We start from the raw sequence: 14,094 nt of genomic DNA on the forward strand, positions 1-14,094 counted from the left end.
GGTATTAAAACGGTCTTTAAAGTCCTTAAATTGTCATTTGTCACTTTATAAACGTGCAGATCATGTATACACTTATACGGTTTGTTTACCATTGAGTGAGAAAAAAAAAGCAAATCATCTGGGGACCCCACAAAATAATTTGGGGACCCCACTTGGGGTCCCGACCCCTAGTTTGAGAACCACTGGTCAATCATTCATGGGTTGAGTAGCTAACTTCATTGATTCATCTCTGTGTCTGAGTGTCAACGTCTGAATTTAAATCACTTTTAAATCACTTTTTGTTCATTAACAGAGTCAAAGACAATAGTACCATTTTAGTCATTCATTTCGGGTCGGAAAGCCTGGTGGGCGAGGTTAGGTCGGACGTTGATTTGGCAGTCTTGCAAATGCCACAGGACGGTCACAAGTCTCGATGGGTCACCAATGTCCCCGTAACACGCTGGAGGACGTCTTGCCTTTTCTCGCTCCGTCGCTGGGAAAAATAGCAGCTCTACAAGCTCACAAAGCGTTGCGGACGCGACGCGTTGTGAGCTTGTAGACCTGCTATTTCCCCAACCCCCCAGTCGGCAATTTTCGGCAATTTTCGGCCGTTTACGGCCGCTGGGAGCGTGTTTTGCAGAAGTCAAGTGACCATCATAAACAAACAGTGCTGCGGCAGCCCTCTCTGCAACGGTTTGTTGTGTTGATGATGAGCCATCCAGCCGAGCCACCCACCACCGCCTACCGGGGGACAGCTGACGCCATGCCCGACGTCCCCTCCACTGTGTCCGGGAAGAGACGGCGAGAGGACGCCGGCGGTTCGGCCGAGGACTTACCCGACAGGAAGAGAGCTTGCTGGGGCATTCTGACCAGCCAAGGTCGGTTCAGATATGTTTTGCTTTCTCATGGCCGGACTGCATGCTGGTGGTGGGGCAAATCTTTTTTTTTTTTTTTTCCCCACTCATAATAATGATAATAATAATAATAATAATAATAGCCTAATAATAATAAAACAATCTTATGTATCAAAATACTTAATCTGATTGAATGATTAAATTTATTTTAACAATATTTTTCTGCTCATTGAACATGAACTCAAGCAAGCAAATAAATAAAGTAATTAGTTAGTTAATTAATTAATTAATTAATTAATTGGTTAATGAATTGATTAACGAATTAATTAATTACAAATAAAATAGTTGTGGGTCTTGCTGGGATAAACATATTGGTTAGGCAAAAAGAAAAAAAAAAATTGGCTATGCATCACATAATCGGTGCAAATTGCAAGCTCACACTGGACAGGAACCGATCCAGTGGTGTGTTCTACCATGTTATTACACAGCTTGGTTGAATGCTTGATTCTGATTGGTCAATCGCTGAAATCAGTGGCGTGTTATTTCTTGATAACAGACCACTCCGCTCTAACCTCGCCCACCAGGCTTTCAGAGAGAAAGCCTGGTGTTCGTTCACTACAGGCCGTTTGGTTTCCGCCTAAAGCGCGGAAACCACTAGAAGAAGCGGCGTCGCTTTGATTTGGTTCCCTCCGTTTATTTCCCCAATCCCTATTAAAGTGCTCGAGTATCCTAGTGTAGTTTTGCCAGTCGCTAAAAGTTGGACTAAAAGATGCATATCCCAAACGAATTTTTCGAAAGCAAAACTACTCCGCATCAAGGAGTTTATTAGGTAGGCCCTAAAAGTGTGTCCTTGAGCGCAGGGGAATTATTTTGGGTTAAAACTGAATCCGGTTTGATCTTTCCGGCAAATTGTAGTCCTTTGATACTACAACATGACGTTTTGTGGTTTCCGCTCCAGACCGGTTACAAACCCGAAAAGTGAAGTGATCCCAGACTAACTCCGCTCTGTAACAGACCGATGCATAATCAATGCTCAGAGCACCTGCTGCACTGTGTGAATGTTATGCCATAATGCCATATCCAACATACATGACAGCCTTGTAAACGGGGCGGCAGTGCATGGCTCAGGGGTAAATAAACCGCCATAGAACACAGAGGGTTCCCGAAGGGTTTCCAGTTTGATCCCGGGCTCCCCCAGAGTTAGTGTCGAAGAGTCCTTGAGCAAGACTCCCGGGACCTCCCGGGACCCGGTGAGCAGGTTGGTGCCTTTCATGGTTTCTTCCGCCATCGGTGTATGAATGTGTGTGTGAATGGGTGATGCAACAATCTCTGTAAAGCGCCTTGGATAAAGGTGCTATATAAATGCACCAGTCAAATTATTAATCGATTGAGTAGCCGTGTAATAAGCAGGATAATGTCTGGCTCAGCGGTCGTTATCGAGAAATAGATTATTTATTTAACAAATTATGTACGCTATAGGTCTACGTACGGTAGTATATTACTTGCAGATTAAATATATATATATATATATATATATATATATATAAAGCATAAGCCTCACGCAGGTAGATTATTATACCCCTCCCTATATACGTACACCACACCACTGAACCTATCCAAAGACAGCATTGTCCTATACACTCTCTAGCTCACTGGTTCTCAGAGTGAGTCTCAGGGGTCCTTGATGGGGTTCCAGGGGTCCCCAGCCAAACATTTATTTTAAATATACTGTAGGCATGATAGATCAAAATAACATAAATAAAATGTTTTTGGGATGTTAGGCAGGGACTGGTGGAGAAGAGATCCAGTAAAACTAAAAGACAATGCATTTTATTTCAGGTTGCATGCTGAAAATAGCCGATCTGCATGACGCTCACAATGCGTCGCATTGCAACGCACTTTGAGAACCCGTAAAATCAACAATTACGACGCCATCAAGTCCTGCCATAAGACTAAACTAAATGAAATTTTATTCAAAAGACTGACTAAACTACATAAAAATGTGCTGTCCAAATGAACACTGCAGTGGACACGGGGCCTTAGATAGGCAGGGAGTGAGAAGGCTTGTCTGTTGACCTGTTGAGCTGTGTGTCAGCTGTCTGAGCTAAGCTGGTAATGTGATCCGACACTATATAGAGGCTATGCACATGACATCATTGTACCCGGAAGTTATCTGGGAATGCCTACTGAGTGGCAAGAAAATGAAAATGCTGTTAACTCACCAACATTGTAGCTGTATGGAAAGCTTGAATTATCCTCTTTACATGCGTTTTTGTTTCATAAAACTAAGTTCTGTCAATAAATTCTGTGCAGGTGATTATTTTTTCTATGTGTAAGATTTTGGAAGCACTCGTTTTTTTTTTATTATAACACAACATCCTGCTGCCTCTCCAATACGCAGGACTCTTGAGTGATTTCCAAGTGCTTCCAAACTCCAACACTCCATGCTGCTCAATGTTTTGCCACTCAGTCTAGAAGTGGGGGAGTGTCCCGGTGGAAAAGTGATGCATGCACATACTCTCTATAAGCCACAACAAGCAGCCATAAGCAAAGCAGGCCCTGCAAGTTGACTTGAGAAATGACCTATGTCTACAACTGGTTGGATGGGCCCTGGGGCGATGGAGACATAGGTATGTACTGTGTATGTGTGCTGTACCTACTGTACACCTTATGAGAGAGAGAGAGAGAGAGAGAGAGAGAGAGAGAGAGAGAGAGAGAGAGAGAGAGAGAGACAGACAGACAGACAGACAGACAGACAGACAGACAGACAGACAGACAGACAGACAGACAGACAGACAGACAGACAGACAGACATGTAATGTCACTCTAGCTAAATATAAGTACAGGGAGTAGTAATTGGAGCTAACCAAACCTCTCTCTCTGCTAAGTTCTTTGTGGCAGTTATTCTATTCCAGTGGATCTCAACCTTCAATCATATTTAAACTGGGGAACTGGGGATCCCCCCTGCACACCCCCTACCCTGACAAGCACTTGGAATGAATAGGAGTTGAGGCATTAGATTTAGTTTTACAAACTCAAATCTCACTTCCATATGCCATGTGTTCAGAAGATTGCATGAAAAAAACGTATATCTGGAAAAAAGACACAAATCTGTATTTGGGAGCTGGCAATCTGACCAGAGCCTTAAGTGTTACTTTAACCCCAATCTGGCTAGCCATCGTCAAGGAAAAGTTTGGTCCTTCTTTTCACTTGAAATGCAGCAATGCAGAAGTCTGTAATCGAGAGACTACTTTAACACAGACAGACAGACAGACAGACAGACAGACAGACAGACAGTTATGAGGCTGTTCTCATGCATTTTCCACATAGAGGTTAATATAAATAGAGGAGGGACGGCCCCGCCCCAGCTATTCATTTCAATGCAAGTTGCTCAGTGGCGTTTGAAGCACCCGGAAGACTGCCGGAAGTAGCTGAATCCAGGTGCATTGTGGATGAATCCAGGTCCATTGTGGGGGAATTGGCCCATATCTATGGGCTATCATAGTGTGGGGTCGGCACCGATAGCGCCATAGTGGAATGGTTAGAGAGCCCACCTGTGAAGGCAAAGGTCCCGGGTTCAATTCCCTGTCTCAGCAAAGTGTTAAACCGAGCACAAGACACTTAACCCCTTAACTGCTCCCTGAGCGCTACAACCAACAGCTGTTCACTGCTGCTAGGATGATGGGTAGAATGCAGTGGACCAAATTATTAATCCATCTTAAAAGTGATTGAAGCTGAGCTGTCACCACAGGTTATGGGATCTAAAGTGCACACATCCCTGGGTATGGACTAGTGGCCGTGTGGTTCTCAAAGTGCGGTCTGGGGACCCTCATGGTTCCTTGATGGGTGTATTATGGGTGTTTCATGCTGTGTCCAACATGACAGCCATGTAAACCAACACACTATTTCATTTATAACTAGAAATTGCCCTGAAGCGAGAAATAGACAATGCGCAATATGCAGTAACCGATGGTGTATGGTGCCTTGGATAGAGGCGCTACATAAATGCACCATTTACCATTTTGCTATACAGATAATGTCATGTCTGGGAGTGACATTAAATGTATCTCTCTCTCTCTCTCTCTCTCTCTCTCTCTCTCTCAGGGTCATGGGCTGACCGCTCTCCCCTCCACGAAGCCGCTTCCCAGGGACGATTGTTGGCCCTCCGCACCCTATTGGCCCAGGTGACACACGCACGCACGCACACACACACACACACACACACACACACACACACACACACACACACACACACACACACACACACACACACACACACACACACACACTCATTTTGGTGTAAAAAGAGTGAAAGGTCATGTTTTAACAAACTGTAAATCCAACATACACTGATGACAGCGCTGTCAAAGTCTATGAAGCTGTCTACTAAATATATGAAAAGGTTTAATCTGTTTAACATGAAGTGAGGGTCCCTCCCTGACAGTGTCATCTCTCTGTCACTTAAGGGGTCCCTGGTGAAGACCTTACATTGTGGTACTGCTACTTATGAATAATTCAATTTGAACTAAAACTGGTGTGTTTTTTGTTTGTTTGTCTGTTTGTTTGCGTTGCAGGGTTACCATGCCAACATCATCACCATAGATCATGTGACTCCCCTCCATGAAGCGTGTCTGTCAGGTCATGCGGCCTGTGTTCGAGCTTTAATACGCGCTGGAGCTAATGTAAATATTGATATTATTACATTATGACTTATTTACTTATGCTGGAGCTAATATATATGTGTGTGTGTGTGTGTGTGTGTGTGTGTGTGTGTGTGTGTGTGTGTGTGTGTGTGTGTGTGTGTGCGTGTGTGTGTGTGTGTGTGTATATATACTTGTTTTAGCTATTATTAGCTAAATGCAAATATTAGATTATTACATTATTTAATATGACACACACACACACCACACACACACACACACACACACACACACACACACACACACACACCAGCCACTTTATTTGGAATGCATGTCCAATTGCACATTATGGCAATTTCTAAATCGGCAAATGACATGGCTGCAACTTTATGCATTTAGGCGTGTACACATGGTCAAGATGATCCGTTGCAGTTCAAACTGGGCATCAGGATGTGGTGAAGAGATAGGATTTAAAGTGATCCTGAACATGGCCTGAATCGTCGATAAAAGACAGGATTGATTGACAGTCTCTTTTCACGATGTAGATGCCAAATCTTGACCCTTGCCTGCAGGGAAGTGCAGAGAATGTTAGAGAGGCAGGGAAATTGTAAAAGGGCCTTTTGGTAAAAATATTGAAAATAGCAGACCTCCAAACGCGTCGTGCTGCGATGCGTTGTGAGCTTGGAGGTCGGCTATTTTCTGTACTTGATACCACACTAAACTAAGCATAATATCTAGTGAATACTGGAGATGAGGCGTATGGCATGGATTTCTACACAGAGAAGGCAATTCTTTCAACATAAGATGCTGCATTCAAGTTCAGGAGAGTTTGGACATGGCAATTCTCTTGAACGCTGCCTTCAGGTATGGCATGGAGAGAAAAAGGCATTCATGGTCTGGAGAGGGCACTTTTTACAGACGGGTAAAAGGGCAGGGTCTAAAGCCCCCCTTTGATCTCTTTGTATGGTGGCACTGGCTCAGGGGTAGAACACGGAGGGTTCCCATTTCGAATCCGGGCTCCCCCAGAGTTAGTGTTGAAGAGTCCTTGAGCAAGACTCTGAACCCTTAGTTGCTCTCGGTGAGCAGGTTGGTGCCTGGTTGCATGGTTTCCCCTGCCATCGGTGTATGAATGTTTGTGTGAATGGGTGAATGTAATGCACAATCTATGTAAAGCGCCTTGGATGAAGGCGCTTTATAAATGCACCAATTACCATTTATGTGAGCACGTGGCTGCTTGCCTGTGTGTGTGTGTGTGTGTGTGTGTGTGTGTGTGTGTGTGTGTGTGTGTGTGTGTGTGTGTGTGTGTGTGTGTGTGTGTGTGTGTGTGTGTGTGTGTGTGTGTGTGTGTGTGTTCAAAGGTCAACGCCGCCACCATCGACGGCGTCACTCCGCTGTTTAACTGCAGCTCGTCGGGCAGCGAGGGCTCCATGGAGGTGTTGCTGCAGAACGGAGCGCACACGCACACCACACACACACACCTGCCCTCCGCACTGCACGAAGCCTGCAAGAGAGGTACACACACACACACACACACATGCACGCACAACACACACACCTGCCCTCCGCACTGCACGAAGCCTGCAAGAGAGGTACATGCAGGCATGCATGCACGCATGCTCACTCTAAAGGCAAATGTCAGCAAATCTCACACGCCAAAGTGCTAATTTTGCCCTGACTATAAAGGTTCCTACAGAAGGCCTTGGTGTGTGCAGCTGTCACCTTCTCCTGGCCACCGTCGGGTTCTTTTGAACCTGTCAGCCTCTCTTAGTGCAGCCTGTTCATTAGCACCATTTAGGGCACGTCAGTCCCATGTGGTCTTTTACGTCAGACATCTATGATGTCAGTCATCTCCATATTCGGGAAAAAGTTTAATTTTAGCATTTTCCCATGCAAGTCAATGGAGAAAAGTAATTCACAAATACATTTATATAAATCAAACTATAATAACGTATTTCTTAGCAAAATGCACCCCTGCGAGTACCCATGAAGCCTGATAAACCTAGTGTTTATCAGGCTATTGGGACACACATGTGTAAGGTCATAGTATGAGTGAATAGGACAAGGGGATCAACGTCACAGGATTCCCTTGTTTGGCCTGAAAAGAAGAAGAAACAAATTTCACTCGATCACAGGTTGTTGCAATTACCTGCTCTACAATACTTCACCATATGTTCCGCTATGACGAAATAAACCCATAAAATGTAACGTGTACGTTCCGTAATGCAGTTCCAACGTTGAAAGCATGACTCGACCAAGCCCCTAAATACCTGTATGTATGTATCTTTGTGTGTCTCAAAGAATAATGGATGGACGAATTACTCTGATCTCACAACACACTTTGGATATAAGAGCATCTGTTACACTACTGTGTGTGTGTGTGTGTGTGTGTGTGTGTGTGTGTGTGTGTGTGTGTGTGTGTGTGTGTGTGTGTGTGTGTGTGTGTGTGTGTGTTCCAGGACACAGTGTGTGTGTAAAGTTACTCCTGGCGCACGGGGCGGACCCCGACTACGGCGTGTCCCACCTGGGTTCACCGCTCTACGTATCCTGTCTCCATGGACACACTTCCTGTACACAATTACTGCTACACACAGGTAGTGTATCTATCAATCAATCAATCAATCAATCAGCCTAGCGTCCCACTTTAAAGGATTGTTCCTAGCCTGGCTTGTGAGTGTGTAGATCTGTATTTTTTGGCAAATGTTCCGCCCCAGGATAATGAATTTTGGTTATCGCGATTATCGTAAATCACAATTTCTTTTATCACAATAATTGTGATGTGACATTTTCATATCGTCCCATCCCTATACAGGACTAGTGTCAACTCAGGCTTTGGTGACAGTATGACTAATATAATAATAATCACATACTATATGGTGATGTCATTGTGCAATCATTTTTATAGAGTTTTTCAGTAACAGGGGCAGAGGCGTAATTTGACCAATATCCTAGGGTGTTGCAAGGAATGGAGTTTGTCGACGCGAGTGAAAAATTCTGTGTTTTATCCGGTTTTGGGTGTTTTTTTTAATTTCAGTTTCGGGTGTTTATTCCCCACACAACAGTCTAACAAAAAAATAAGTTATTTTATTAACATCATTAATTTTCAAGCCTAATATGTGTACAGTTCGGATATTGCAGGTATGTACAGGTATATTGATAACCAGACAACCAGAGAGAGAGAGCTGATCACTTAACATTCCAATCAATCAACTCAATATTGTCGCCAGCTGGTCTCTGAGTGAAACCTAGACTCCAGTGAGCAGTTGGTTAATTCTTTAAAAAATCATAACTCTTGACAGGAATGGGCTAGAGACTTACTTTTTTCCCCTAAATGCTCAGAAATGCTAGGGTGTTGCCAAGGCAACACCCTGGAGGCCCAAATGACGCCCCTGAACAGGGGCTTCCAGCTCTTTAATTAAAATACATTTTCAGGCGTGTTGTCAATTTCATCCACTCGGGACTCGGGAGTGAGTACCCATTTATCAGCTTCAATGTTAAACAGTAGTGTTCCAGTTCCAATTTCACTTAGGTATCTTGAATCCTGTATGAGAAGCTACTGTATCTGTCCTGATTAGATAAGATTGGTGTCCCAACCTGAAAATACATGTTCTGTTTATTAAAGAGCTGCAGAGACAGGGAGACCCCTGTAACTCTGAACAAACACTCTATAACAATGATTATTATCACAATATAGAGCTATTCTCTGCTACTGAACAAACACTCTATAGCATACTATCACAATATAGAGCTTATTATTGACTTGTATTGACTTGTAGGAGCCAGAGTGAATGACGGCCCTGCAGGAGAGAGCCCCCTGCTGGCAGCAGCCAGACATGACAGCAGTGAACAGGTGGCTCTGCTGTTGGAGTATGGAGCTGATGTCAACCTGAGAGACACAGACAACCACAGGGCTGTGGAATTAGCACCACCTGGCGGCGAGACAGAGCGACTGCTGCTAGCTTTTGATGGTAGGGATTCTATCAGTGTTGTATTGGTGATTTAATGTTTGGTGGGGAGTCTGGGTCGCTATTTCAATTACTTCACATGCATGTCGCTTAATGCCTACTACACTAACTGGAGTTAGCAGACCATTTATATGCATGTAGGCTCGCTCCTATGTTAATGCCTACATTTTCGCTTAGATTTCTATCTAAGTTACATGTGTGGTCATTGAGGGTAGCTGAGAGCTACGGTAAGTGCTATGTGCTAAGGTGGAGTCTGAAGAGGTGAGTCTTCAGACCACGGCGGAAGCGAGGGAGTGAGTCTGCCGTTCTAAGTGAATAAGTGAATTGTCTAGGACAAGTGGATTTTTGTCCTGGGGTCTTTAGCGAGGGTTCTGTCAGCTTCCCTGTGTTAGCTGATCTGAGTGAACGGGTGGGGTTGTAGGGTTCGATCAGGCATTGAAGGTATGGAAGTGCCATACCTTTGGATGCTTTGAAGGCCAGCATCTCTGTGCGGGCATCATCCGGGAGCCAGTGGAGGGAGTGGAGGGCTGGGAGTGGAGGGCTGCTGGTGAGACATTACAGCTTTTGGAAGAGAGATGTGAATTTAAGGGTTGTTTTACATGCATGTGCGTGCACGTGCTCCTGCTCAAAAAGATTCAGGATGGCGTGTACCCGTGTGATACTACTAATATTATTTATAGTCATTTATTCATATGCATTTATGTGAACCCAATGAGAACCCACTCTCTCTTTTTCTGTCCGTCCATCGCTGTCTCTCTATCTCTGTCCGTTGATCTGTGTGTGTGTGTGTGTGTGTGTGTGTGTGTGTCTGTCTCTCCCCCCCCCCCAGTCTCTCCTAGGTCTCTCAGCCAGCTGTGTCGTATGCTGATCAGAGACCTGATTGGTCGATCCAGGATGAAGTTTGTGCCACAACTGCCCCTCCCCCCGTTGCTCACTCAGTACCTACAGTACACCTAGAGGAGACACACACACGCACACGCACGCGCGCGCACACACACACACACACACACACACACACACACACACACACACACACACACACACACACACGCTGGAGTCCCAGTGAACTGTTATTGCACTGTATATTTAATGTCATTCATCAAACAATAAAATGCATAAAGCGTGACATCTCTCTGAGGTCCTCTGTCACTTCATGTCCCTTGCACCCCGAGAGGGGAACTGCATACTTAAATTATTATTTATTTTACTTAAAGGACCATTTTCAAACTATCTTCATATCTATCCATCCATTCATCCATCCATCTACAACCGCTTATCCAAAATCGGGTCACGGGGGTAACAGTTCCAACAGAGATTCCCAGTGTACCTCTTCTTAGCAACATTATCCACTTCCCCCTAGGGATCCCCAGGCGTTCCAAGGCCAATGTGGAGATGTAATTCCTCCATCTGGTCCTTGGTCTGCCACGGGGTCTCCTCCCAGTGGGACGTGCATCGAGGACCTTCCTAGGAAGACGCTCGGGAGGCATCCGTACTAGATGCCCGAACCACCTAAGCTGGCTCCTTTCCAAGCGTAGGAGCAGCAGTTCAAGTCTCTCTCGGGTGACTGAACTTCTCAGCCTCTCTAACGGAGATGACAGTCACCCGTCTGAGGAAACTCATTTCGGCCTCCTGTACCCGTTACCTTATTCTTTGGGTCATGACCTAGCCATAAGAGGACTTTTATTTTGAATGCTTTTTTACTGCCGCAATGGGCGGTCGGTGAGCCCGTTTGATCCCCTTACTGCTCCAAACATGTACAAATCCAAAATATAAGGTGCTCAGACTGCTCACCACCTTGCCCCAAGTGTTCTCTATCTATTCGGAACCTCCTCGGGATGTGTCAGTCCATATATTTTTGAGCGGTGGTCACAACGCTCCTATACGTGGCCGTGTGTGTGGGTCTGTCTGTCTCCGTGTCTGTCTGTCTGTCTGTAGCCTGCAGTAACCTTTTCTGACCACACATGTTAAGGGAGGGGCGCTGTTGCACACACACACACACACACACACACCCACACACACACACACACACACACCACCGCTCAGTTCACACCAGTGTGATTTTTTACTCCAGCTTGTCTCAGAATCTCATTGCTTTTCCTGGTTTTCCCTGTTTACTCTTTTCCCCGCTGTTGCGCAGTAGCGCTCATTTGGGGAAATGCACTCAGATTCCTCTTACGGGTGTTATTATTTATGGCTAGGTCATGACCTATACACTTCATGACCATAGGTGAGAGTAGGAACTTAAACAAGAGAGCTTTGCCTTCTGGCTCAACTCTTTTCATCAGCTACCGGTGGCATCATCGGTCGGTAGCAGGTTTGGTCATTTCAAACAAGATTCTATTTTTTTCTTCCATTATTATAGCATGCTAAGTAACTTTCCAGGAATAGAAAGCCTGCAGTTTCTATTAGCCTGGATTCCCCATGGACGATGTCACTGGTAGGCGGGTTTCTGAACTGTCCACAGCCCACCAATGAGACGCATAGCCTTAAAAGAAATGGTACCAATTGTATAGGACCAATTATATGAATCATATAACATGTTATTGAAGTATTGATCATTAACTCGCTTTAAGCCCTATATGTTATGATTGGGCCTCAGTACATCCAGGCATGCTTAAGAACATACTAAAAAAGATCTAACTACTGGGAAGGCGTCATTTTCAAGATGGGGTACATACTGTATTCAGGGGGTTGATTGACTGAAATTGTTTCTGCAGAGATACATGTTTTATATTCATATAGTGCACCCAGCATTACATTAAGAAAGTTGTCTTGATGCATGTGTGTTGCTGTCTGTGTTGCACATTATTCTGTATCGATGCTATTGTGTCAATATTGTACAGCCATCTGGTTGTCAAACATACCCCCCCCCCCCCCCCCCCCCACTCAGGTGTTTTCATTGTGTTCTGCCAAGTTCTATTTTCACATGTGCACTACAAGTCTATATGAGTTTTGTTTTATAATTAAGTAATAAAGATGTATACTGTTACCAAAGAGATTCAATAAAAAAAAAATATATACATTTGAATGTGTCTTTTGAAAATAGACGATCTACAAGCTCAAATCTACAAGACTTTGCACTTTGTTTAATCATCGTCACAACCCTGAGAAGCCCATGTTTAGCGTTCTTTCAGCTTGGATATCTGTGCAGTGTGGGCATGCGCTGGGGTCAACTGTGTTCACATGCAAATGACTGACTATTGTGACGGTTCCCTCAGTAGGAGGATATACTGTAGGCCGTAGGGTTATATTATAATTGTCACTCCTTGTTTATAGTTATATGTTCTTGGTATTAATGTTTTGTGTTCTCCTTTCCATAGGACTGGGGAGCAGCATTGATTGATGATCTGATTGGCGTGCACCTGGGCCCGGGTTCACGCCTATAAAAGCCTGCTTCCCCAGTCCTCTCCCAGCTCTCCTCACTCCAGCTCCTCTCCCACCATTCCCATTGTTTTTGCCATTTCTGTTAACACATGCAACACTCACACACTACATCTCTCACTCATCCATACATGCACTTCACTACTGATTTGACTGACTTCCACACCTCACTCTTCATTTTGTTATGTTCCTTTAACTTTGATAATTTAATAAATAGTTTAAACTTTGTTTTGACTGGGTCTCCCCCAGTTTTTGTTGTGTTCCATGTAACACCTAGACCAGGAACATAACAAGTGGGGGCTCTCGCCGGTAAAGTTTGACTTTTTATGCAGTGAGTTTGGAGAATCAAGTGATTCTCCCTTCTGCATTTGTTTGCTAGTGCTGCGCTGCAATAGTAGAGTCAATTGGCAAAATTCTGCAATAGTAGAGTCAATTGGCTAATTTGGGCGTCGGTTAATGGCTCGTTTGCGCAGTGGTTTTGTGAATGCAGTGACTTCATTGGGGAATCATTCCGGGGGTTCCTTTGTCCTGTTTGAACAACAGTCCGGTGAGTACAGAAAGCGCTGCTTTGCTTTTTGATCTGGACTTTAAGTTTGGGAGATGCAGTTAATTTTTGGGTTGAATGTAACCTGAGTTTCATTGGTTAAGTTGCATTAGTATTTGGTTAAGTTTGGTGGGGAGGTTTTTTCTGGTTTATTGTGCTGCTAAAGTGAAAGTTAAAGAGTTTCCTGGCTGGTTTTAATTCATTTTTCATACAAGTGTCCCTGTGAGGTGCGTTTTTTATTTTTCAGCTACTGGGGTTAAAATAATGCAAGTCGTTTAGGCCCGGGTGGTTTAGATGCACGGGGCGGCTGGAGATTGCGGGTGCGTACCGGTGTGTGCGTACCCCGTCTCGGGAGCGCAGCCAGGTGGTGTATGCAGGTCGCCAGCTAGTGGTTGCCTTTCCTACCCCTGGGTTAAGCTAGGCCTTTGCGGTGGCCTTCATGTGCATAAGTACCCACCGTTAACCAGCACGAGCAGTCGGGTGGAGTTAGCGGGGTGGTTTAAATAGTGGGGCACTTGTATTTTGTATTTTGTTTTGCCAGCTGGGGGACTATTAAAGCGCACATTAGCCAGGATGGTTACTGTTGATGAATTTGTAGATTCTCCTTCTGAGGAACTGTTAGGTCAATGCACCAAAGACCAATTACTTAAAATAGCAGAACATTATAACATTGAAATTGAGCCAGTTGACAAGAGATTAAAGGAGACTTTATTTCAAGTGTTGAGAGAGAATTT

General features: G+C 44.5%; 1 protein-coding gene across 1 annotated transcript; it reads left to right on the top strand.

Moving 5' to 3' along the window:
• Positions 1-730: 730 nt before the first annotated feature.
• On the top strand, positions 731-11,290 carry LOC308281167 (ankyrin repeat and SOCS box protein 5-like). The gene is made up of 7 exons (XM_080721282.1): positions 731-857; positions 4,938-5,017; positions 5,408-5,515; positions 6,832-6,985; positions 7,930-8,064; positions 9,247-9,438; positions 10,265-11,290. Exons 1-7 carry the CDS (start codon positions 743-745, stop codon positions 10,390-10,392), a joined length of 912 nt encoding a protein of 303 aa, XP_080577408.1. The 5' UTR covers positions 731-742; the 3' UTR covers positions 10,393-11,290.
• Positions 11,291-14,094: the final 2,804 nt, after the last annotated feature.

Source organism: Nannobrachium achirus (assembly GCF_963921795.1).
Source record: "Nannobrachium achirus genome assembly, chromosome: 3".
Lineage (NCBI taxonomy): Eukaryota > Metazoa > Chordata > Actinopteri > Myctophiformes > Myctophidae > Nannobrachium > Nannobrachium achirus.

Coding starts and splice junctions, on each gene's coding strand:
- LOC308281167 (XM_080721282.1), top strand. CDS start 743: ATGCCCGACGTCCCCTCCACTGTGTCCGGGAAGAGACGGCGAGAGGAC. Junction 858..4,937: donor GGGCATTCTGACCAGCCAAG/GTCGGTTCAGAT, acceptor TCTCTCTCTCAG/GGTCATGGGCTGACCGCTCT. Junction 8,065..9,246: donor ACAATTACTGCTACACACAG/GTAGTGTATCTA, acceptor ATTGACTTGTAG/GAGCCAGAGTGAATGACGGC.